The sequence below is a fragment of the Ranitomeya variabilis genome, chromosome 1 (assembly GCF_051348905.1).
Source record: "Ranitomeya variabilis isolate aRanVar5 chromosome 1, aRanVar5.hap1, whole genome shotgun sequence".
NCBI lineage: Eukaryota > Metazoa > Chordata > Amphibia > Anura > Dendrobatidae > Ranitomeya > Ranitomeya variabilis.
The window spans coordinates 478522587-478549238 of NC_135232.1; the positions used below are offsets into that span (position 1 = coordinate 478522587).

The window sequence follows — 26652 nt, forward strand, 5'->3', positions numbered from 1 at the left end:
TCTACGTGATATTCCACGCACATTGGTGTGCGGGCGATCGCTTCCGGGTGTCAGCTGATTCTAACAGCTGACACCAAGCACTTTAACCCCTGAAATGCTGCAATCAAACACAATCACAGCATTCTGGGTGCTGGCAGAGGGCTGACAAGCACATCTGCCTTTGGATCGGAGACGCCGTGGCTTGACGCGGGGTCCCGATCGTTGCCATGATGACCGATGTCGTCATGATGACATCCGGGTCACCAGAGCTAGGAAACATGCTGATCATGCACAGGGCGTGATCAGCAAGTATCTCCTGTCAATGCAAAGCTGACAGTTTTTACAGCATGGGGATGCTGCTGCATCTCCATGCTTTAGAAGCGATCAGCCTGCAAAAAATGATTGTCCTTTAGTGGGACAAAGTAAAAAAAAAAAAAAAAAGTTGAAAAAAATTTAAATAGAATTGTAAAAATATTCAAAAAAAAGAAAAAATTAAGATATTGTTTCTATAAATGTTTGAATTAAAAAATATATAAACAATAAAAGTAAACGTATTGCTGCAACGACCTGACCTACAAAACTTTCCTACTAGTTAACCCCTTTAGTGTATACTATTAAAAAAAAAAAGAAAAACAAGGCAAAAAACAATGCTGTATCATCATAACGCTGAACAAAAAGTGGAATAAAAAGCGATCAAAAAGACGGATATAAATAAACATGGTACCACTGACAACGTCCTCTTGTCCTGCAAAAAGCAAGCCACCATACTGCTCCGTCAGCGAAAAAATAAGTTATAGCTCTCACAATAAAGGGATGCAAAATAATTCTTTTTTCTAGAAAAGTTTTTGTGTAAAAGCGCCAAAACCTAAAACGTTGTAAATGAGCTTTCGCTGTAATCAATTCGCTAAATTTTGCTGTCTTATCAATTTTGCCCAACACGGAACAGCATAACCCCCCACACCCAAAGAAATTTAAGAACTTCTTTTTTGTTTTGTTTTTTTCATCCTTCCTCCCAAAAATTGGAATAGAAAGCGATCAAAAAATGTCATGTGCCCGAAAATGGTACCAATAAAAACATCAACTCGTCCTGCAAAAAAAAAAAGCCATAACATGATTCTTTTGGCTGGAATATGGAATAATTATTGCTCTCAAAAATGTGATGATGCCAAAACTAGTTTTTTGCAATAAAAAGCGCATTTTAGTGACAGCAGCCAAACATAAAAACCTGCTATAAATCTGGTATCGCTGTAATCACACCGACTCAAAAAATAAAGTCACCTGGTCACTTATACCACACGAGGAACGGTATAAAAATACCTATATGAGGCAGATGGAGGTGCTGTTGAAGCCATCTGACCTGTGATCCGGCGGTGTTCATCTTTTTAGGATTGCATAAAAATGCTGTCTGCCACAGTTTTGTGTACTTCTGAAAGGACACCGCTGAACAGAGACGAGACGGAGTTTAGATTACACACGTGGTCAAAATTGTTGTTGCCCCTCGATTAATGACGGAAAAACCCACAGTGGTCACAGAAATAACTTGTATCTGACAAAAATAATAATAAATAAAAGGTCTATGAAAATGAACAAATGAAAGTCAGACATTGCTTTTCAACCATGCTTCCACAGAATTTAAAAAAAAAAAAAATAATAATAATAAAACTCATGAAATAGGCCTGGACAGAAATGATGGTACCCCTGAAAATAATGTGACAAAAGGGACATGTTAAATCACGGTGTGTCCACTAACTAGCATCACAGGTCTCTATGATCTTGGAATCCGTGAGTGGGCCTGTATATAGGGCTACAGATACTCACTGTGCTTTTTGGTGACATGGTGGGTATCACACTCAACATGGACCAGAGGAAGCGAAGGAAAGAGTTGTATCAGGAGATTAGAAAGAAAATTATAGACAAACATGTTAAAGGTACAAGTTACAAGACCATCTCCAAGCAGCTTGATGTTCCGGTGACTACAGCTGCACATATTATTCAGAAATTTAAGATCCGTGGGACTCTAGCCAACCTCCTTGGACGTGCCTACAGGAGGAAAATTGATGATAAATCAAAGAGACGGATAGTACGAATGGTAACAAAAGAGCCCAGAAAAACTTCTAAACAGATTAAAGGTGAACTTCAGGCTCAAAGAACATCAGTGTCAGATCACACCATCTGTCATTGTATGAGCCAAAGTGGACTTCATGGGAGACGACCAAGGAGGACACCATTGTTGAAAACAAATCATAAAAAAAGCCAGACTGGAATTTTCCAAACTACATGCCAAGCTTCTGGGAGAATGTCCTATGGACAGATAAGACAAAAATGGAACTTTTTGGCAAGGCACATCAGCTCTATATTCACAGATGGAAAAATGAAGCATATCAAGAAAAGAACACTGTCCCTACTGTGAAACATGGAGGAGGCTCTGTTATGTTCCGGGACTGCTTTGTTGCCTCTGGCACAGGGTGTCTAGAATCTGTGCAGGGTGCAATGAAATCTCAAGACAATCAAGGGATTCTAGAGAGAAATGTGCTGCCCATTGTCAGAAAGCTTGGTCTCGGTCGCAGGTCATGGGTCTTTGCAACAGGATAATGACCCAAGACACCCAAGAATGGCGAAGAGGAAAACATTGGACTATTCTGAAGTGGCCTTCTATGAGAACTGACCTCAATCCTAGTGATCATCTTTGGAAAGACCTGAATCATTCCGTCTGGAAAAGGCAACCTTCAAAAAATTAAGTTAAAGGTACCATAATTTCTGTCCAGGCCTATTTCATGAGTTTTTTTTTATTTTTTTAATTCTGTGGAAGCATGGTTGAAAAGCAATGTCTGACTTTCATTTGTTCATTTTAATAGATTTTTTATTTATTATTACTTTTGTCGGATTCAAGTTATTTCTGTGATCATTGTGTTTTTTTTTTCTGTCCTCAAACGAGGGCTACCAACAATTTTGACCACGTGTGTAACTCTTCTGCTTCATTATAGTGAATGTATACCTTGGGGGTTTTATCTGAATCACGTCACTAAGATGTTTAGATGGAAACCCTAAAGTAAGTGGTCAGCGTAGAGCGCCAGATAAATGTGATCCCAAACATTATGTAAAATGTTCCCAATAAAAGCTTCAACTTAATCCACAAAAAAAAACAAGTCCCCACTCAGGTCTGTCATCTGTTAAGGGAAATATAGAGGGCTTCCACGTTACTGGTGGCTCAGTGGGTAGCACTGCAGCCTTGCAGCGCTGAAGTAATGGGTTAAAATCCCACCAAGAACATCACTGCAAGGAGTCTGTATGTTCTCCAAGTGTTTGCGTGGGTTTCTTCCTTGTACTCCGGTTTCCTACCACATTCCAAAAACATACTGATGCGGAATCTAGACTGTGAGCCCCTTTGGGGACAGCGATGCTGATGTGTGCAAAACTGTAAATCGCTGTGGAATATGTTGGCGCTATATAAATAGAGTAGTGGTGGTGGTAGTAGCTGCTAAATGGCTCCTCACCCTCCAAAAGAAATTCAGCAGATTCTGTGCTCCCAAATGCCCCCTCTCTTCTGAGCCCCACAGTGTACCTAAACCACTTATAGTGTCCACGTTGGGCATTTCTGAATTGATGAAAGCCTGCCTAATTTACAGGTGCGGTCTCCAGAAGCATGAGCTGGGCATAATGTACTGGTGACTGCAACGTACTGGTCACTACAACGGCAGTTTGCAATTTTCACTCGGCAACATTCATTGCTGCTTGTTTCTGGAAAATACCCATGGAGTCAAAATCCTCACATCATCTGTAGATATATTCCCAAAGAGTTATAATTTTTCACTTGAGAAATTTTAACACTATCATGAAGTACAATATGTCACGAAAAAACATTCTCCGAATCAGTGGGATCCATTGAAGCTTTCCGAGTTATTACCACAGAAAGTGACACTGGTCAGAATTGCAAAAATTGGCCTGGTCATTAGGATGCAAACCACCCTTGGGGGTTAAGATCTACCCTGATGGCTATCAGCAGTGTACAAGCTATTGTTTGCCTATAACCTGTATAAATATTTTTGTTTAGAAACGACTTGTTTTTGATTTTTTTTTTTATTACTTAATCTTTTTTTTTTTTTTTTTTTTTTTAATTCTGTTTATTATTTTCTTTTTACCATTTTATGACATTAGGTGCCAACTGAAGTAGAAAAGTGCCAGGACAAGGTGGAATGCTTTAATGCAGATTTAAAGGCAGACATGGAAAGGTGGCAAAATAACAAGAGACAAGATTTCCGCCAGCTGCTGATGGGAATGGCTGACAAGAACATTCAGTTCTATGAAAAGGTAGAACAACTAGAGATTTAACATAAATTGTTTAGCCGTTTATTACATGTGAGATTGCGCCTGCAGTAGGTCAGCATATTAAGGTGGCATCCTGGTTCTTTACAAGTGTATTGTGCACAAAGTTATTAGGTTAAAGAGGTTATTGGTGGGAAATATTCACTAGCGTTTAGTTGTCTACCTAGCAGTGCCAAGTGTTCCCCATAAGCTAGTAATGTTGGGAATTACTGCACTGGAGATATCTTGACCTACTAGCAACTGATTTTATGTTTGTACTTATACAATTTTAATCACAGTTTTAGTGTAATTATTTTATAACAACTGGTCAAAGACAAATTTAATTACAATTTTACAATTTTTCCTCTTTCATAAGCAAGCAGCAACACAGGATATAGTTGAGCATGTCATAGAATAATAGAATATTAGAGTTGAAAGGGACCTCAAGGGTCAGTGTCCAACCACCTGCTCAATACAGGATTCACTATACCATCTCAGACAGATGTCTGTCCAGCCTCTGTTTGAAAACTTCCATTGTAGGAGAACTCGCCACCTCTCGTGGCAGCCTGTTCCACTCATTGATCACCCTCGCTGTCAAAAAGTTTTTTCTAATATCTAATCTGTATCTTCTCCCTTTCAGTTTCATCCCACTGCATCTCGTGTTTCCATGTGCAAATGAAAATGATGATTCCTCTACAATGTGTCATCCCTTCAGATATTTTTAGACCGTTATTAAGTCTCCTGTTAGCTTCCTTTTTTTCAAATTAAACATTCCCAGATCCTTTAACCGTTCCTCGTAGGACATACTTTGCAGTCTGCTCACTCTGAACTTGCTCCAGTTGTTCAATATCTTTTTTTAAAATGTGGTGCCCAGAACTCGACAGTATTCCAGATGAGGCCTGACCAAGGAGGAGTAGAGGGGGTAATTATTTCACGTATTCTAGACAATATGCTTCTCTTAATATAGCCTTTTTTTACTGCATCATTACACTGTTGACTCATGTGCAGTCTGTGATCTATTAGGCCATGTGCACACGTTCAGGATTTTTCGCTATAAAAATGTGATAAAAATGCGAAAAAAACGCTAACACATGCCTCCTATTATTTACCGGGTATTCCGCATTTTTTGTGCAAATGTTGCATTTTTTTCCGCGAAAAAATCGCATCGCGGAAAAAAAGCAACATGTTCATTAAAATTGCGGAATTGCGGGGATTCCGCACACCTAGGAGTGCATTGATCTGCTTACTTCCCGCACGGGGCTGTGCACACCATGCGGGGGAAGTAAGCAGATTATGTGCGGTTGGTACCCAGGGTGGAGGAGAGGAGACTCTCCTCCACGGACTGGGCACCATATAATTGGTAAAAAAAAAAAAGAATTAAAATAAAAAATAGTCATATACTCACCCTCTGATGGCCCGGTGCATGCTGCCGCTTCCGTTCCTTTAGATGGTCTGTGTGAAGGACCTGCGATGACGTCGCGGCCTTGTGACTGGTCACGTGACCGCTCATGTGACCGCTCAGCGACCAATCACAAGCCGCGACGTCATCGAAGGTCCTGAACACACACAACATCTATAGGAACAGACGCCTGCAGGTGAGCATAACCTTTTTTTTTTATTTTTTTTATTATTTTTAAACATTCTATCTTTTACTATTGATGCTGCATAGGCAGCATCTATAGTAAAAAGTTGGTCACACTTGTCAAACACTATGTTTGACAAGTGTGACCAACCTGTCAGTCAGTTTTCCAAGTGATGCTACAGATCGCTTGGAAAACTTTAGCATTCTGCAAGCTAATTACGCTTGCAGAATGCTAAAAAAAAACGGGAAAAAAACCGCCAAAAAAAAGCGGATTTCTTGCAGAAAATTTACGGTTTTCTTCAGGAAATTTCTGCAAGAAGTCCGGACGTGTGCACATACCCTTAGTATACCCAAGTCTTTCACACATGCTGTTGATTAGTTCTGTTCCTCTCATCCTATAGATATAATTTTTGTTTTTCTTGCCCAGATGTGGAATCTTGCATTTCTCCCTGTTAAATGCCGTTGTATTAGTCGCTGCCCATTGTTCAAGCTTATCTAGATCCTTCTGAATCCTTTCTCAGTGCTCTCTAGTGTTAGCTATCCCTCTTAGCTTTGCATCATCTGCATATTTGATTAGTTTACCTTCAGTTACCTTATCTAGATCATTTATAAAATTGTTGGACAACACTGGGGCCAATACAGAGCCTTGTGGTACCCCGCTTGAAACACTTTTCCAATTGGATGTGCAACCATTTATTACCACTCTTTGAGTATGATCACTGTGCCAGTTATGAATCCACCTAACTGTAGCCTTCTCAATCCCACACTTGGTCATCTTTTCAATATGGATAGTATGAAATACTTTATCAAATGCTTTGCTGAAGTCCGGAGTACACTATATCTACCACATTTCCATGATCCACTCAATCAGTGATTCCATCATAGAAAGAAATTAGTCTGACATGACTTGTTTGCTAGAAACCCATGCTGGCTATGGCTAATTACTGTATTCTTATCGAAGTACTTGCATACATGCTGTTTAATAATTTGTTCAAATATCTCTCATGGTTTAGAAGTAAGGCTCACTGGCCTGTAATTTTTTGAAGATTAGGACAACATTTGCCCTTCTCCAATCTTTTGGGACTTCTCTTGTTTTCCAGGATTTTTCAAGGATTCTCGCTAGTGGTTCTGCAATTTCCTCTAACTCTTTCAGTATCCTAGGATGTAATTCATCTGGATCTGGAGATTTAAATTAATTTAAATTAGCCAAGTGTCCTCTCACCATCTCTCCATTTATGGATAGAGTGGTTTCTTCTATTCCTTTAATGGCACCGTGAAGATGAGTTGATGTTGATTTGCTTTCTTAAAAAACAGATACATAATAGGAATTTTAAAGTTCAGCCTTCTCAACATCATTATTGACCACTTCACCCTTTTCATGCTGTATAAATCCTATAGCATCTTTGACTTTTCCTTTGCTTTTTACATACCGCCAAAATCCTTTTTTGCTGCTTTTGGTCTCTCTTGCAAGCCTTACTTCATTACTTTCTGTAGCTCTTCACAATAGTTTAGATCAGGCTCAGTGTGACACATTATAAACACCACATGGTTGCCCACCGGGTAACCATAACAAAGAGATCCAGAATAATATTAATAAAGGCTTTATTTGAAGATTTGATAAAATGCATAAAAAATGCCCGAGCACCATAACATAAGGTGGAGGCTATGTGCAATACATCATATCTACATATCACTTTGCATGGTAATGGTATCATTGTAATATATTAACTTCTGTACATTTTAAACTGCCTAAGCATGCCCAGAGTATATAAACAATAGTAATGTACATGAATAGTTTATATGACCATATCTACCTGCAAGCAACACAGCGTTCCACCTCACCCCAACGCACGTTTCGCACCAGGCTTCTTCCGGGGGCGTGACTGGGGTGGGTAAGTGCGGGGTTTTATCTTGGCTATCCGCCAATAATAAGCGGTCAGCACAAACATGTGACCCGAAGTGTATTGGAGCGGTAATCTGATGATTATGGCGCTTGCACCGCCGCCTGTTTCCTGTAATGAAGGACACTTCCGGACCTGCGCTCCCTGGAACGCCTGCTGGCACGCAAACAATCCAGGAGTGAGCGCATCCGGAACTGAACAGGGCAGGAGGCTGGCGCATGCGCACTGCCATAGGAACAGACAGCTCTGGGAACCGCATACAGGGGGAAAAAAATTACCCCCCACAATAACCTACAATAGGCTCTGCGTGAGACATGGCAGCCTGCTTTCCGCAGTGCTGAGTGATAACGTGTTGAAGTACTGGCTTTCAGCTTTTCTCTCCAGCAAGAAGTTTGGGGGAGAAGTAGTACTGTAAAGTTGGCAGCACTATACTTTCTTTGGCAATATTAATGTGTATTTGGCCCTGTCGGTTAAGCTCTTTTGAATTTGAGAGAGATGATGGAAGTGTTTGGAAGGAGACTCCTCCCCCACCACCCCCATTCTGATAGCCAAAGAAAAGAGCTAAAAGCTGTTTATCACACTCCGGTCTCATGTGCTCACGTATACAAGTGCTTCTCACAAAATTAGAATATCATCAAAAAGTTCATTTATTTCAGTTCTTCAATACAAAAAGTGAAACTCATATAGTCATTACAGAGTGATGTATTTCAAGTGTTTCTTTCTGTCGATGATTATGGCTTACAGCCAGTGAAAACCCAAAAGTCATTATCTCAGTAAATTAGAATAGTTTTATAACACCAGCTTGAAAAATGATTTTAAAATCTCAAATGTTGGCCTACTGAAATATATGTTCAGTAAATGCACTCAATACTTGGTCGGGGCTCATTTTGCATCAAGGCGGTGTGGCATGGCGGCGGTCAGCCTGTGGCACTGCTGAGGTGTTATGGAAGCCCAGGTTGCTTTGATAGCAGCCATCAGCTCGTCTGCATTGTTGGGTCTAGTGTCTCATCTTCCACTTGACAATACCCCATAGATTCTGGGCATAAGGTCAAGCAAATTTGCTGGCCAATCAAGCACAGTGATACTGTTGTTTATAAACCATTTATTGGTACTTTTGGCAGTGTGGACAGGTGCCAAGTCCTGCTGGAGAATGAAACTTCCATCTCCAAAAAGCTTGTCAGCAGAGGGAAGCATGAAGTGCTCTAAAATTTCCTGGTAGATGGCTGCACTGACTTTGATCTTGATAAAACACAGTGGACCTACACCAGCAGATGACATGGCTCTCCAAACCATTACTGATTGTGGAAACTTCACACTAGACCTCAAGCAGCTTGGATTGTGTGCCTCTCCACTCTTCCTCCAGACTCTGGGACCTTGATTTCCAAATGAAATGCAAAATTTACTTTCATCTGAAAACAACACCTTGGACCACAGAGCAACAGTCCAGTTCTTTTTCTCCTTGGCCCAGGTAAGACGCTTCTGGCATTGTCTATTGGTCATGAGTGGCTTGATACAAGGAATGCGACACTTGTAGCCCATGTCCTGGATATGTCTGTGTGTGGAGGCTCTTGAAGCAATGACTCCAGCAGCAGTCCACTCCTTGTAAATCCCCCAAATTTTTGAATGGCCTTTTCTTAACAATCCTTTCAAGGCTGCGGTTATCCAGTTGCTTGTGCACCTTTTTCTACCACACTTTTTCCTTCCATTCAACTTTCCATTAACCCCTTCATGACCAGAGGTATTTTTGTTTTTTTGCTGTCCAGAGCCTTCTTCCCAGAGCCATAACGTTTTAAATTTTCGGTTAATATGGCCATGTGAGGGCTTGTTTTTTTGCAGGACGAGTTGTACTTTTCAACGAAACCATTGGTTTTAACTGGAAAACGGGAAAACTATTCTAAGTGCTGTGAAATTGCAAAAAAGTGCAATCCCACAGTTGTTTTTTGTTTTGCTTTTTACTATGTTCACTAAATGCTAAAACTGACCTGCCATTATGATTCTCCAGGTCACTACGAGTTCATACACAACCAAACATGTCTTGGTTATTTTTTATCTAAGTGGTGAAAAAAAATTCCAAACTTTGCGTATCCATTTTTCGTGATCTCTGGTTGGGTGAGGAATTATTTCTTGTGCACCGACCTGACGTTTTTAATGATACCATTTTGGTGCAGATACGTTATTTTGATTGCCCGTTACTGCTTTTTATTTTATTTATTTATTTTAAACGTCATTATTTATTGATTTTTTTTTTTTATTTTTATTTTTTTTTTTTTTAATATAACATTGGATAGGATAACGTAACATAGGATAGGATATAGCATCAGCAATGACACTGTAAATTAACAAAAGTACATACACAAATCTTACTTGTCAGACAACAGGTCCGCGGAACTTTTTTAAAATAGTATACAGATACATAGATAGATCTCCTTCAATGCCTTGTAACACAAATTTTGGGGAAACAGTAAGAAAAAGAAAGGACAGACTGACTACATAGAAGAGTAATGGTGAAGGAAGAGAATCTTTTACAGTATTTTGCATTGTCTAGTGTCGTTCGACGGTAATATATGTTGTATCTTTAATAGACATTATACATCTGGAATGGTTCCCATGACCCCCAACGACCCTCTCAGATCCTCCAGATAGTACCATTCCGTGTGGCGGAAGGGACTAATCATTCTCGATATTTCATGAGGGCTATAGTGGAAACCAATGAACGTTTTCCACAGCGGAAATACTTTCCCTGCAGATTTTTTTTTTTTTTTTTACTCCTTTCCGCCTCTGTTAATTAATTCCCAGTAAGTGTTTCATCTGGGCTATTATCATCACCATCGATGGGGAGTTTGGTTTACACCATTCGACAAATAAACCACATAAGGCTACAACTAAGAATGTGTGGATGTTTTTAGGGATCTTTGCTTTAACTCCTGTGGGTTGTGTCTCCGGGGGTCTTAACTGGTGGAATAGCATCGATCGTGCTGGGGTATCCATCTCCCGCAAACTAACCTGCTCCCCTACCAGTACTCTTTAACTGCCCTGCATTCCCACACCCCGTGCCAGAGATTCGTTGAAGGCGTTCCACACTTAGGGCATGCTGTAATCCTGTCGGGGAATCTAGGAGAGGATGGGATATTCAAACCATATAATGCTGTATGCATCAGTTTAAAATAGGTTTCCCTCCATCTTTCACAAAAAATGGATTTTTTTTACCTGTTTCCACCCCTGTAGAATTGTCTCTGCAATATCCTTATTCCCGATCCATTTCTCCCAAGTCTTAAACAGCTTGTTCTGCTTTAGCTTCAGGAATTTGTCTTACAGTGTCTTACATATTGAGGATATGCTCGCATTCTGAGTGTTCATACCCACTCTATTATCTAGAATATGTCATTCCACTAGCCTACAAAGTGTAGATAAGCAAAAAGAATGGATCTGCATGACCTGTAGGAAGTGTCTGCTTTCTATATGGAATTTGTCCATGATTTCTTGTGGGCTCAGCCATCGTTTACCCTCTGTATGCATAATATCCCCTGCTTTCTTCATATTATCGACTGCTTGTCCTATCGCCCTTTTGATTTCTGTTCCCTGGGGAAATTCCGGGTGACCAAATAGTGGCATATGTTTAGAGATCTGGACGGGAAGGCCAAATGCCTTCCTTACTATCTTCCAGCATACGATCGTATCACGAAGCAATAGGGAGGATTTTACATTTTGCGGGAGTTTGGCCTGTTTTGTATGTAAGAGGACATTTAATTCCCACAGCGCCGCCAGCTGTCTTTCCAATCGGGTATTAGAGTAGCAGTTTGGCTACAGGAGACTATATATCACATGTCTAAAAAGACTTGCTATGTTGTTGTAGGCTCTGACATTCGGAAAATTGATCCCACCTTCACTCCCAGTTAGCATCAGTTTTCCCAATGCGTTTCTGGGCCTTTTACATGCCCATATAAAATGGGTAAAAGCTCTATTTATTTTGTTTAGATCTAGACTTATGACTTATGGTTTGTCTCACTTCTCCTTCTGTTTTTTCTGCATTAATTGCATCTTGTTGTTCTTGTGTTAGTTTTGGAAGAGTGACTTATTGGAGGAATTTTTTTACCCTCTGCCAAATTAGTATGTGAGGGTTTATACAATTCTTTGTAAAAGTTTTGTAGTGTTTCATTGATTTTCCTGGGGTCAGAGGTTATATTTCCCTGGCCATCTCGTAATCTACCTGTTGGATTCGCCTGCAGTCTCCCTTTTCCCAGTCTTGCCAGCAATTTCCCCGCTCTGTTCCCATATCTCAGCAATTCAGCCTCCTGCCTAGAGCGGAACATCTGCTCCCTCCTATCAATCCAGGTTTCAAACTCTTGTTTGGCCAGCTTCTATTGTTCCCTGTTTTGAGTTGTGGGGCTCTGCAACAACTCTGTATATAGATTTCTAAGCTTCGCACTAGAATCTGAGTATTTTTCCGCTACTCTTTTCTTGAGTGAGGCAACAAACATCATAATTTTGCCTCTTGGTACCGCTTTCGCCGTATTGCAGTACAAAGCGTGTTGGTTTGCATGTTCCTTGTTGTCCCATTCAAATTCCTCCCACCAGCCCCATAGTTTGTCATTAAATCCCTCATCTTTTGTAAGATAAGCCAGAAATTTCAATATGTAATGTGTTCCTTTTATCTGGTTACCACCCATTCCATACCCACTGGAGCATGGTCAGATATGACCAGGTCGTGGATCTCCACTGACTCCGTTCTATTTAATAGTCTCTCCGAGATCAACAGATAGTCTATCCTTGACCAGGACTCGTGGGCATGAGAGAAGTGGGTAAACTATCCTCTGGATGGAGCCAACGCCAAACATCTCTCAATCCAGTTTGTTCAAGGAAGGAGAGGAGAATAGTCTTTTTTGAAGGGATCAGACTCTGGCTCTTTCTGTCCTCCTCCCCATTGTGAACCGTATTCAAGTCTCCCCCTGTAATTATGAGAGGTGAGTTGTCCAAGACCATTTTCCTCTCCAGGTCATTTAAAGAAGACTTTGTTTGAACCATTAGGTCCATATACATTGTAGATTGAATAGACTTCTCCTCTATTCTCTAAGGTGACCCAAACCCATCTTCCCTGATCATCACACTCCTGGGACAGCAGATTAAATACAAAATTACGATGGAATAGTATCACTACCCCTGCATGTCTACCTTGAGCTGCTGAGCCCACTACTTTCCCTACCCACAGCTTGTTGAGCGTAGAAAATTCCTCTTCCTTGTAGATGGGTTTCTTGAAGCAATACAATATATGGCGAGTACCTTTTCAGATGTCTCAGTATCTTTACTCTTTTATTCGGGGATCTTAGGCCTTTCACATTCCAGGAGATGATCTTAATAATCACTGTCACTACTGCCTATTGCCTCTTGCTTTGTTTTCCTTCTAAGTGTTCCCTGGATTAAAGGAGATTCTCAGGTGGGTAGAAAAGAAAAAAAAAAGACTCAACAAAGATATGAAAGGGGATAGAGATTAAAACCTTAAAGCAAGCAAACAGTGAATTCTCAATACGCTGTAGTGTATTTCTAGCTTCTTACACCACGAATAGCGTTGTGGACTTTCCTTTTTCTGGGGAAGTAAGAACCACCAAAAAAAAAAAAAGAAAAAAGAGAGAAAAAAAAACTGCGGGAAGAAACCTATCCCACACCACATGTCATAAATGATTATCAAAATGCCATCTGCATCTTCTCCTCCACCCTGGACAGCACCTTTGCTTAGCTCCTTGCCCTCCACCCTGCCAAAACCCGGGTCCCTTCCCCCAGATATGGAGCCAGTGAACACTTCTGTCATCTTGGGGAGGCATTGTCCTGTTTGTAGGAAAGGTGGTGGTGAGGGGGAGAGCAGTCAAGATCAAGATGTATATGGTACCGTCCATTTCTATGGAGCCTCACCTGGACTGGCCATATGTCCTCTGAGGCTTTGGTGTTGAGGGGAAGCGGTCTTCCTCACGGCCTCTTCTTTGTTCGATGTTTTTTGCATTGCGTAGTATTTTTTCCATATCTCTTTCTGCATCACTTGGTGAGTTGTAGATGAGGTTTTCCACTTCATTTTGAAAAATCCTCAGTGTCTCCGGGTATTGCAGTGCAAAGCTTTTCTTTGCTTGATAGTGCTGCACATATTTTACTAAAGGCTCTCCTGCGTTTTGCCACCTCCGCGGAATAGTCTTCAAATAGTAGAACTTTCATCCCTCTCAGTCACTGGCCGGGAACAACATCTATATGCTCTCATTATGTCAAACTTATCATTATAGTCCAGGAATTTCATGATTACTTGTCGTGGTCTTAATGTCCGGGCACTCAATCCTTGGTTGTGAGATTGTAGATCTGGCCCAACTCTGTGAGCCCTTTCAACTCTACAACCATGATTAATTCCCAGGGCCATTGGTAGGTCTCTTTCGCAGAGTCTTTGCAGTTCTGCTGCAGGGATCGACTCTGAGCGCCCCACTAGCCTTAAGTTGCTGCGCCTTGACCTGTTTTCCAGGTCCTCGACCTTCTCAGACAGGCGTTTTGTTTCTGTAGTTGTCTCTTTCAACTGTGAGGAGAGCTGCACGTTATCACCCTCCAGTTGTGAGACCCTCTGCTCCAGCTACTCTATATGTCCTTTGTTTGCCCTCCAGCACATTCAAGAGGAATTGAGCATTCTTGATAGCCTGTTCCAGGGTGTTTTGGATGCCTGGCATCATGTTACTTGCCATGTCAGCGGTCAGTTTGTTATAGTCTATTATCATTCTTTAAGGGTCTTCCCTGCTACACTCAGTTAGGTCTTCAATGCTTTTCCCAGCATGGGTTTTCTGTTGCGAGTGTGTTGCAGTAGCATCCTCTCCTGTGGGGTTTGGGTCCATGATGTTGTCCCCCTTACTTTGGTTCCCACTGCTTGTTTGACTGGGGCTCTCTCCGGCTTTTTTGAGCTACGTAACACACAGCGATCCATTTGCTGAATTGGTGATGTAAATGGAGTAAGCGTCTGAGCCCTCTGTTGTTGCAGTTTATCCTTTCTCCAGAGAATTGTCAGTTATCAATTCTTATGTTTCTTGGCAGCTATAAAAAAAAAAAAAAAAAAAACTCTCTAAAGCATAAGGCAGGTACTTGTAGTTCTTGTTTTTGTCCACTTGGTGGCAGCAGGGCTTTTCCTTGTGTGAAAAGCAGTTGCAGTTCACTGTAGCGGCCAGCAGATGTCACCAGTTTTCCCAGGAGAAATGACCAGCCGACTGTGTTAACCTCCCTCCTGGGGCACTGTCATTGCTGGAGAGACCTTTTTACTCTCTGCTTTTTCTGGTCGCAGCCCCACTTTTAGGGGTCCCTTTACCAGAGCTAGTAAGCAGTGTTTTGGTGGGGGGAGGTTTTGTGTTTCTAGCTAGGATTGTGCCTTTAGTCACTGTGGGGTTTGCTGTGGGGAATGCAGTCCCTCCAGGTCTGCACAAGTGGGTGCACAGCGGGCCAGGACCCATGGGTCTCAGGAGTGGTCCAGGAGTAGAGTGACTGACCTTTTATAGGTGCCTTGGAGTGGGGGCCAGTGGTAATCTGTCTTTCTCTTGCCCAGGAGGTGCAGATGTTAGTAGGGTTTCTGTCTGGTGTGGGAGCTGCTCCTTCGGCTGTGCTACATCCTCAGTGCCGGAACCGGAAGTCTCCCATTATTGCATTTTAATGCAATGTCGCGGCGATAAAAAGAAAAAAAAAAAACGTAATTCTGGCATTTTTACTTTTTTTCTCACTGCGCTGTTTAGCGATCAGATTAATCCTTTTTTTTTTTTTTTGATAGATCTGACGATCCTGAGCTTGATGATACCAAATATGTGTGTGTGCTTGATTTTTATTTTTTATTGTTTTATTTTGAATGGGGTGAAAGGGGGGTGGTTTGAACTTTTCATAATTTTTTTTATTTTTTTTTTATTTTTTTTTAACTTTTGTCATGCTTCAATAGTCTCCGTGACCCGATCGGATGATCAGATCGCCTGTATGTAGCAGAATTACTCACTTGGTATGAGCGCAGACCACAGGGTGGCGCTCATAGCAATCTGGCTGTGACAGCCATAGAGGTCTGCAGGAGACCTCTGGTTGTCATGCCAACCCATTGGTGACCCGCGATCACGTGACACTGATGGGCGGATTTCTGGCTTGCTTGCCAGAAGCGCGTGTTAAATGCCACTGTCAGTTTGACCACAGAATTTAATGGTTAACAGCTGCGGGTGGATCGTTTAAAACAGCTGACATGTGCCGGAAAACATGTGAGCTCACCGTCGGAGACCACATCAAAGGGACGGTGTCCGACATTGGCGTATTATTACGCCCAATGTCGGAAAGGGGTTAATACGCTTGGATACAGCACTCTATGAACAGCCAGCTTCTTTAGCAATGACCTTTTGTGGCTTACTCCTTGTGGAGTGTGTCAATGACTGCCTTCTGGACATCTGTCAATTCTGCATTCTTCCCATTACTGTGGAGCCTACAGAAACAGACTAAGGGACCTTTTTAAATGCTTAGGAAGCCTTTGCAGGTGTTTTTTGTTACTTAATCTAATTTACTGAGATAATGACTTTTGGGTTTGGGTTTTCATTGGCTGTAAGTCATAATCATCAACATTAACAGAAATAAACACTCGAAATTGATCACTCTGTTTGTAATCACTCATTTTATAGAGTTTCACTTTTTGTATTGAAGAACTGAAATAAACTAACTATTTGATGATATTCTAATTTAGTGAGAAGCACATATGTCCTTTATGCAGGGAGGAGAGCAGAAAGTTTGGTAGTACATGTCTCACACTGAGCCTAAGATATTTAAGGGGCTTATTCTTCTTTCCCAGAGTTACTGCCTGATTATGATTAGTCAGTGTCAGACAAAGGAATAACTAGATGCCCTCAGTGAAATTTCTTTGGTAATGTTTACTTTGACTTAAAAAAAAAAACAAAAAAAAAACTGTATAGATGCAAAATATTTAGAATTGAGTTCTCAGTGGTTGATACCTTTTAATGGCTAACTGAAGAGATGGTAACAAATTGCAAGCTTTCGAGACTACACAGGTGCTTCCTTGCAATCAGAGAAAATGTAAAACCTGTCCATTTATAATGACCATGGACAAGATAAAGATCCCCAATTCACATCAGGACTACAAGATGCCAGGAACTTTCAGCTGCGTCACTTCTAATGTGGTGTACCTAATTATTTGTACTAAATGTCCAACTGGGGGTCTGTATGTGGGGGGAGACAGGGCAAAAACCTGAGGACAAGAATGAATTCTCACCGCCATACAATAAGAGAAAAAAGAATGGGATCTACCTGTGGCAATACATTTTTGTCTCCCCAATCTTAACATTATGGACATGAAATTACTTGTTTTAAAAGTTAACTTCAAATCTCAGAGACAGAAGAATATGGGAATATAAACCGATGACCTTTGACAGTCTTAGTACAGGAATGAATATGTCGCATGGATTTGTCTTCTTACATCAACTAAGGAACTAAGGAATTTACCCTTCAGACCATGTGGGGTCATCACAACAGGACCAGACCCCAATCAGAGGACAATAAAACATTCCCTGTCTAAGAACTGGTCCAATATTTATGGACATGACTGTTTATCACCCATGCTAATTATGCATCATGTCACCTGTCTTATCCATGTTTGTTTGTTTTGTTTTTTTCTTCCTGTGATGTTTTGTGCATAAATATGTGATTCTCCAGAATTTCTTTTAGTCTTTGCCTGATGAAGAGACCTGTGTAGTCCCGAAAGCTTGCAATTTGTTACCATCTTTTCAGTTTGCCATTAAAAGGTATCAACCATTGAGGACTCTCAATTCTAAATATTTTTCCATCTACTGGCTAACACGGGACCAAGATATATATCTTTCCTGTATAGGTGCAAAACCCTTTGCAACGGAGATGCCAAGTAAAAAAAAAAAAAATCTGCTCTGTTGCGCCAATTACATTGTGTGTTCAAAATGACAAATTTGGTGAAAGGTCGTCTTTAATTGAACCGATTTGGTTTGTGAGATAACCCCTTCAATGCTGTTGTCTTTTGTTAACACACTTTCATTAACTCTTTTTCCTAAGTGCCTTACAGCATGGGAGTCCATTATACCACTGCTGCAAGACAAACCAGAACCCAAATGAAGAAGCTGATGGAGACCGAGGACCGTCTTGCACTAAGCTTGAACCTACTAAATCTCACATTGGTCAAATCTTGGTGATTTGTGACTAACGAGCTAAAGACGTTGACTTAAACTTATGTTACAATGCAAAACGCCCACTTTTATTCTCCCTCATTTTCATGCCCTCCCCTACTTTCTAAGACTACAGTGTACATAAAGATCTCTCATGGAATATTTCAACAGCGGTTTTGACTAAGCCGAGAAGAGACATGAACCAGCTTCTGAAAAGTGTTTCCACCACTCCTGATGGAGCTTTCCATTTTCTAAACACTAAGTGAAAACAAAGTCAACATTTGTGAATTCGCTATGTGCAAATGAATGTCACCATGAGGGGATATTCTCAAATGGCAAATTTATTGCTGAAATTTCTACTTGTGAATATCTGTTCCATTAATCTGAATATGATTGTTTTGTGGCAATCACATGGATTTCTGTAGGAGCCCTATTCAGGTAAATAGGACAGTGGCAACAATTTCATACAAATCTGCCACTTGTGAATTCACCCCAACATGGCTTCCCACTTTTTCCAGTGTTTTTTCCAAATAATTAAATGGTTTCTATAGTTTTTTTTGTTTGTTGTTTTTTTTTTACATGCCTTCAACTGTTAGTACTAAAGATTGTGTACAGTCCATTTTTTTTTTCTTTTCTCTTTCTCATAGGAAGATCCTAATGTTCGCATGAGCTGTATTGGTGGCATGAAGTAGTTTTTCTTCAATGTTATTTTTATTTCCCCAGAGATCGAAGCTGTAAAACCTGCTAAGTGTTGTATCTCTGAACATGGAGCCAGGATACAGAGGGAAAATTAAGTTTACACTGGGGCCTTAATTGAAGTACATCAAAGGGAACAACTGATTAGGACTTTTTGTTAATGTTTTTGAAGTCTGTGCAAAAAAGAAAAATAATGTTTATGACTTTTTTAAATAATAAAATATATTTGAAAGCTTTTTTTGTATTAGTGTTTTATATGATTTGGTTATATATTATACAGCCAAATGTTAATAATAAATTTTAGAGACTTATTTTTTTGAGTGTCTCTGGGCGTACTGTTGTAAAACTGTTGATTAAAAATGAAAAAAACAAAAAAACAAACACATGTCCCTATATATTTATCAATCTGTTAAACCAAAGTGTGCATTAGTTACTCTAACATTTAGGCTAGTGCTAGACAGCAATTATGGGCGCTATACTGGTCATGTGATCGAAGCTCTACAGGTGTTGCTGCTAATTGCAGTGCAATACAAGTACATTTATGGTCACATTGCGACCATGAAGGGCACTGGCACCATGACAAGCGAGTTGCAAGAAGTCAAAACTCATCTGATTTTTTTTTTCTACTGTCTTGTCCCTGTAACCTCAAGATTGCAATGTGACGACATTCACTTGTAGCAGCAACAACTAGCCAACTTTATTTGCTGCATTTTCGGGACTTTTCCCTGTTTGGGCAAGCGAGCGCTGCCTAAACTCCGCCAATGTATTTGCGCATGTGTGCTTACACTGCTCGAGTCTGGTCATGCACGTATAATATTTTCACTGTGGACTCACACTGTGTGTGGGTGGGCTCGACCTTCTCCCTGGCCCCTCTTTGTGTCCACCATTAACTAGACTGATACACCCACAAATATAGTGAGGAGCCTTAGACTGTGTGCACACAATGCGGATTTAGTGCGGATGCGCAGCTTTTTTTTCTGCGCAGAAACGCTGCAGTTCCGCAAAGTGATTTACAGTACAATGTAAATCAATAGTAGAATGTCACTACTTTTGTGCGGAACTGCAGCGTTTCTGAACCCTTCCATTATAGAAAGCTGCAGGGATAAAAAGCGCAGAAAATCCGCATAAAAAACGCAGAAAATCCTCACCTGCGTTTTCTGCCAGGAGATGCAGATTTTGTGCAGAAAATTCTGCACCCCAATCCGCAACGTGTGCACAAAGCCTTAAAGAGGCACATCAATGGAAATAAAAAATACTACAAAGATTCATAACACAATAAAGAATACTCAGTTCTCTGTATTATATCTTAAAATGTAACTGTCTTTTCAAGAGAACCTGCTGTAAAATGTGTCTGCACCAGCTGTCATCTACCTCAGAAATGGGGAAGTCTGTATTGACTGGTTTCAGATTGTACCCATGAATGAAGAATGAATGATCAGTTCTGGGAGAGTAATATATATTATCAGATAAATCAGCTTCTTAAACAGTTGCTTATTTTTATGTGTACTATTAATTTATAGAATAAAAAATATAGTGACTGTTAATACAGTGTGTCCATAAAGTCATGGTGCACTTTTGACCAGTCACAGGATCTATTTATAGTTTACATTTTGGCGCCCTTTCTCTGGCCCAATCATATCAGACCTGTTCATGAGGAGAGCTAACAAGAACCAATCAAACACAATCTCATTTAAGCTGTTGCTGAGCCCCCAGTCAGTTTATCCCGTGATAAACTGAACTCTGATTAATACACTGCCAGGTCAAATTGCGGCTGTTGCATGCTATCAAACCAGCGGATAGACCCAAACGATGCATGTTTGCTACAGATATGCCTCATGAGATCGACAATGATGAAGGGTTTTTGCAGAAGATTGTGTTTAGCGATGAGGCGACCTTCCATATCTGTGGACATGTTCATCACCATAACGTTCGAATATGGGCTGCTTCACATCCTCATGCCTACGCTGAGTACCATCGAAACACCCCCTAAAGTGAACGTGTGGTGTGGCCTGATGCAAGATAAGGTGATGGGCCCTTTTTTTTTTTTTTTTTTTTCACAGAGCTGTCTGTGACGGCAAACACTTATCTTGACATGTTGAAATTGTATGCAGTGCCACAATTTCCAGAAGGTGTCATCTTTCAACATGACGGCGCTCTTCCACGCTACGCCACCATTGTTCATGAGTTTCTGGATAGATCATTCCCCCCGTGAATAGGCCGGGGTTCTATTAAGCCATGGCCACCACGATCCCCGGATCTGACGCCCTTAGACTTTTACTTTTGGGGTTATGTGCAGCAACGTGTACATTGAATGTATCAACGACATTAATCACTTAAAACAAAGAATCACAGACGTTATTCACTCTGTTACACCAGGCATCCTTACCCGTGTGTGGCAAGAACTTCACTCTCGTTTGGATGTGTGTAGGGCAACAAATGGAGCCCACATCGAACTGCACTGCATAGGTATGAAACTGGGAGAGTTTTTCTTTTATTTGGAGCAGATTTCACATTGCTATCATTTTTTTATTGTTGCTTTCCAGTGACTGGTCAAAAGTGCACCATGACTTTATGGACACACTATTTCTCTTATTACTGAGGAAAAGCTTGGTCATTGTTACTCTGGCTTTATCAGTAATCTAAAACATGGTAGACTTTTAGGCCTGAATTCACATACAGGATTATGTGGTAATGTTTGCTTTTTAAATTTAGTAAATGAAGAGCGATATTTTAATGATTCTTCACTCAACTTGACACTCAAGTGGAGAAACTTAAAATTCCTTATGAGTTCTGAGTGTGTGAAGTCTTTGCCATTCAAGTATCCACACCATATACACAAAGTATTCAGACACCATTTTTTTCATAACAGCTTTAGTCTAATTTTGGTTTCTAGAAATTATATACACATTGTGATGAAACAAAGTACATTTTTCCATATTTATTAAGACTAGAAAGAGGAAATTGTAACATTTGCATAGTAATCAGTACCCTTTAGCTTGGCAGCGTTTTCAGTAATTACAGCCTTGACTGTACTTGGTATTATAATGTGAGCTCGGCCTACATGTATTTAAGGATCTTTTCCCATTCTTTTGCGTATACACATTCTTTCTCAGACTTGCAGATTTTTGATCAGGTTTAGATCCAGACTATATCTGAGCCACTCAAGGGCAGTTACACTTCCAAAGGATCTTTTGCATTGTCTTGGTTGTTTGCATTGGGTCCTGTTGGAAGGAGAATCTTATCCCAGTGTGAGGTCCAGAGCATTGAGAGCAAGTTTTCCTAAAATACGTCATGACTGCTACATCCCTCATCTTGACTGATTTGAAAATGACCCAAAGCAACAGGCTGCTTCTGTCATGCTGGCAAAGTAACTTTCTCCAGAAATTATGCTTGGGTAAATGAAATGGTACAACCTTTGCCTTGAAGAACTGTCAGAGGAACAGTCACCCTCCCCGATTTGACAGGGTGGTGGGCAGCGTTTCACCACACGTCACAGTGTGTGCTTGCGGTCGATGAAAGCAGAGGAGAGCAGGAAAGTGCACACAGAATACTGGGCTGTCATGGGGTGAAATGCCCCCCACAGCTCAGTCAATCGGGGGTGCGTGCGACTGGGTCACGCCTCGGTAAATCCAGGAAAACCTGAAGTTGATGTGACATCAGTTGACGGCTGCAGCCAAGGTCACATGATGCGGAATAGCGAACAGCGATAGCTCCACACAGAGGCACATACGGCAGCAGAATGTATCTACAAAAATACTTGGTTAAAAGGTGTAAATTGATGAGGGCATTATACAATATAGTGGGCCAGCTCTTTAACTGTTTAGTCTGCTGTGCTTTCTGATACTTTCTTATGCAGAGAGCCACTGCCCTCATTTATTTTATTTTGTGGTTATTCTAACATCACTCGCATACTTGAAAAGAAACCATTGAGAAAGTGCTACCACGCTACGAAACTAGACCTTTCAAATACACTTAAAGGGGTTGTCCACTACTAGGATAACCGCTTCTTGATAAAAATGTTTGGACCCATAAAATAATAAAGCCTATACTCCCTTCCCATGTCTGCGCCGTTCCTGCGTTGTCGTCACTCACTGTCCCATAGCTCCCGATCAGGAACCCAATCAGCCCTGGTGTCACTGCCCCCGCTTTTGGACAAGTCTAACATGAAGAGGAAGTCCGGGCTGCAGCTGATCATGGACTCCCTCTTCTTGCTCAACTCGATAGGAGGTGGGGACAGTGACTCCAATGCTTATTGGGCGCTGCCGTGACATGTCTCAACAGTACGGGAGCCCCAGGACCGCAAGCGCATACACAGCGGGAACGGTGCCAGCACAGGAGAGGAATATAAGCTTTATCATTTATGGGAGCCAGGCGAGAGGTATGAGAAGTTGTCCAAGTAGTGGACAACTTCTTTAAATTACTGTAGTTCATTTTACAGAATCACTGAAAAGAAAATGTTTTATAAACATTTTAAGAGAATCTGTCAAAGGATTCCTCTGTCCAAACCATGGATTTTGAGAGACCGGTTCCCTAATTCTAAACTTATGCTTGACTCTGAACTTACTTGAGGCATTTGAGAGAAATATATAGTTAAAAACATGGCTAATCTCGGAGATGTGTGCCCACCAGTTTCAACGCACCCTTTCAGAAAAGACTGACTGGTCTATTCCTGTGTATAAGGAGGAAGACTGTCATTCTAGCCAAGTGGGTGGAAGTAGGTGATGGAGACCTACCTTTTGAGACCAGTCACCTTGTTCTTGGCCCTGTTTTTGATAAATGTAATGAAGGAGCCAGTCTCTTCCTCATGTTGTCTGGTTAGGACAGCTGGATTCATGCGACAGTTACCTTTTAAGATGAACAAGCCGATTGCTTTTTACCGAATGCCTCATCCATATATCCGGTCTGAAGCCTAAGGCTAAGTTCACACTGAGTGTTATTGCTGCATTTTTTTCTGTAGCAAAACCTGAGTGCTTGGCGCAAATCTGACTTCAGATTTGTGAATCCTCACATCATACACACTGCGCGCTGTGAGGATTCTCCAATTCCTGGAGAGGGCGATTATATGATTGCAAGTATTCATACTCCTGGCCACATTTCTACTAAACCGATTCCGGCCTCACTTAGTACACCTGCATTGTGCAAGGCCGAGCCCATCTAGTTGGAATGTGGCAGGAATTTGCATATCGCATATTTGTGGTCACATGACCGCAGCTCCTGGCATCGGAGAATCCACACAGTGCAAAGTGAGATCAATGTGAGGATTCACAAGTCTGCAGTCACATAGTTACTGATTGCAGACTTGTAGTTTTTCACTGGACAATCCATTTAATAGGGCACCTATAGCAGCCTACGGGCCTTGATGTACCAATGAAATCCAAGACATACGGAGACATGATGAGGTTATTTACTGCGTTTTTGAGAGCTGCTAAAACCCTCATTAATATTTACAATTCATTTTGAAGTATTGAATTGCATTGTGCGTCATATTTCAGTCAGTCCTGTTCTCTATTGGTTCTACATAACATGCTGTATTACCTCCCAGAGGCACTGGGGGCACCTCCTTGGAAAATTGGTTACATTGTTTTATATTTGATCGTATGAATCATATTTTATAAAATATGCAATACCTTCAAAAAGTCATTGCTCAATATTACCTCCATACTGTTCTGTATTCTGCACCCTACTCCATTCCAACACAATACAGTACTATGCTTCGCTTATATTGCGTGATCTTATTCCGCAGCGCTTTGCACACATTATCATTACTGTCCCCATTGGGGCTCACAATCTAAATTCCCTATCATATCTTTGGAGTGTGGGAGGAAACAAGAGAACCCGGAGGAAACCCACGCAGACACGGGGAGAACATACAGACTACTTGCAGATGTTGTCCTTGGTGGGATCTGTACTCAGGACCCCAGTGCTGAGCGATCATGCTGCCAATACAGCTGTGTTACAGTACAGAGGCATCACAGACAATGAGGTGTACGACCTAGAGACATTCTGTGATCAAGTTAGAAATTAAATTACTGTGCGTTTCTCATTGCTTGCATGGTGATGGCACACTTGGTGTGTATTTTAATGACTAATTTATAGTTGGGAACAGTCTGCCTGTAGTTGTGCATAGTGTTTACACTGCTGGTTCCAATGGCGATGAAAGATGTTTCCATATTGATTAGGAACCTCATTGTGGGTCTGTAACCACTACATTGTTCTGTTGATCTCTTCTGGACCAATTATGGTAGGCTGCAATACTGGAAAAAAAAATACTATTGTCAATTAAAATTCTATAACAATCCTATATTTAAAAACTAAAAATCTCTGCTTTTTTAACGTTATTTTAACGTAATCAAAGTGATAAAAATGTGATCATTGGATACTTCCTTGCCATTCTTGTGATTCTTTGATGATGTTAGTATTTTTCCTACCACTTTTTTCAGGTTTTGTTTGCCAGTTTAAAGTATTGGAAATCTTTTAACTGAGCAGCCAATTATTTTCTTTATACGTTTTCCCCTTTTCAATCAACTTCTCGATCAAAGTTCTTCCTCCTTTAATGCAGTGTCTGAAATGACCCATTTTACTCAGAGCAAGTGCTAAAACCAGCAGTTACCACATTTGCTTGGCTCCTTTAAATAAGAGCCATAATTGACCCCTGTTTCTTCACAGAATGAATGACCTTACTAATTGAACTACACACTGCTATTAATTAGAACAGCCCTTTTCACTAAATGACTCAATAACACTCAATTGGTAGCGTGTATTGCCTGACTGTTGGTTGCTCATTACTCGCCTACACCTAGTTATGATTTTTCACATGTTGTATGATCTTTTCTGCCTAAAACAGTAACTAAACACATTAGTGATGTTAGGCTGCTATTATTTGGCCCATAATTTTATGCGTGTTTCTACACTTTAAATATGTACAGGTAATATTTGTTTAAACATGTTTTAATAACAGATGTGTATACATTTAACGGCTATATACAGAATTATATATGTTAGGTACATACCCAATAGGAATAATGCTGGTGAATACCAATGCACCAAACACAATGAAACAGAATCCACTGTACCAATCTAACGTGGCTTGATAGAGCTTGTTGAATCCTGCAGAAGAACTCACTGCCACAATTTCTATCGCCAGCTGTAGTGCAACAAACACTTTGCCTTAAAAAAAAAGTTTTGAGATATTAGATGTACAGGAATCCATGATAACAATTTTAAGGAAAATGTATCCAACTATAGCCATCCACTATGACGAACGTCATCCTCCTACTCTGCCGTCAATAAAGCATAGCATGAGAAGGAGGCTAGTTTAAATATCTAAATGAACAGTCAGCCAGCCCAATTCACACGTAATACTAATGTGGTGTTGAAACTACAGAACCAGGACTGGAGTGAATATCTGAAGGCCAGGGCATGTGATAATTATTAGTAATTTATATTACTTCTTTTTGGAAACACATTTAATGTAGAATTTTATTTAACTCAACACTCCCTTTAAAGACCTTTACACAGACACCTAAGACTAGACAAGAGTAATTAGTATTTGTGAAATAGCATATCGCCTATGTCTACTAACAGCTTTCTAGATTAAAGCCTAACTTCTATACTTTAAGTCCATGATCACAGCCAGGGCGGGGTTATATCTCAACCCACCCGCTGTTATCTGTGGAGTGAACAGTTCTCTGCTGCCCCATCATCCAGATAATTACGCAATTGACCGACAACGGAGGAGGCCGTTTTCACTAATAGGCCAGTTATCTGGAAAGTAACAGCATATGGTATATACACCTCCGATTCCAATGCATGGAATATGTGTATATACCCCCGATACAGTCACTCTGAACTCCACAATAATCCCAGACTTTTTCACTGCCACCACCAGTTTTTTTTTTTTATATACAGGCAGACTGGAGGCCTGGTTTAGGTAGTGCATTGCTTTGGGGTGCGGGTTACAGAACAAAAGGAATAGAACTATTAAATTTGATATTTAATCCTAAACAATAGGCAGTTTTTA

The 26652-nt window shown here is 40.7% G+C and overlaps 2 protein-coding genes across 3 annotated transcripts in view; one reads left to right on the forward strand and one right to left on the reverse strand.

Annotated features, from left to right (window-relative positions):
* The window catches only part of SNX30 (sorting nexin family member 30), a 117251-nt gene extending 98383 nt beyond the window's left edge, over positions 1-18868 (forward strand). For both annotated transcript variants that reach the window (XM_077251173.1, XM_077251165.1), the window contains 2 exons: positions 4135-4287; positions 17827-18868. In XM_077251173.1, coding sequence (XP_077107288.1) covers positions 4135-4287; positions 17827-17886 — 213 coding nt within the window. In that variant the 3' untranslated portion in view covers positions 17887-18868. The remainder of the gene's footprint in view (positions 1-4134; positions 4288-17826) is intronic.
* A 2199-nt stretch (positions 18869-21067) lies between these two features.
* Positions 21068-26652, reverse strand: part of LOC143765011 (solute carrier family 46 member 2-like) — a 43738-nt gene continuing 38153 nt past the window's right edge. Inside the window, exons 4-5 of the mRNA XM_077251222.1 lie at positions 25643-25799; positions 21068-24886 (exon numbers count right to left, since the gene is read on the reverse strand). Of these exons, the coding sequence (XP_077107337.1) occupies positions 24817-24886; positions 25643-25799 (227 nt within the window). The 3' untranslated portion in view covers positions 21068-24816. The remainder of the gene's footprint in view (positions 24887-25642; positions 25800-26652) is intronic.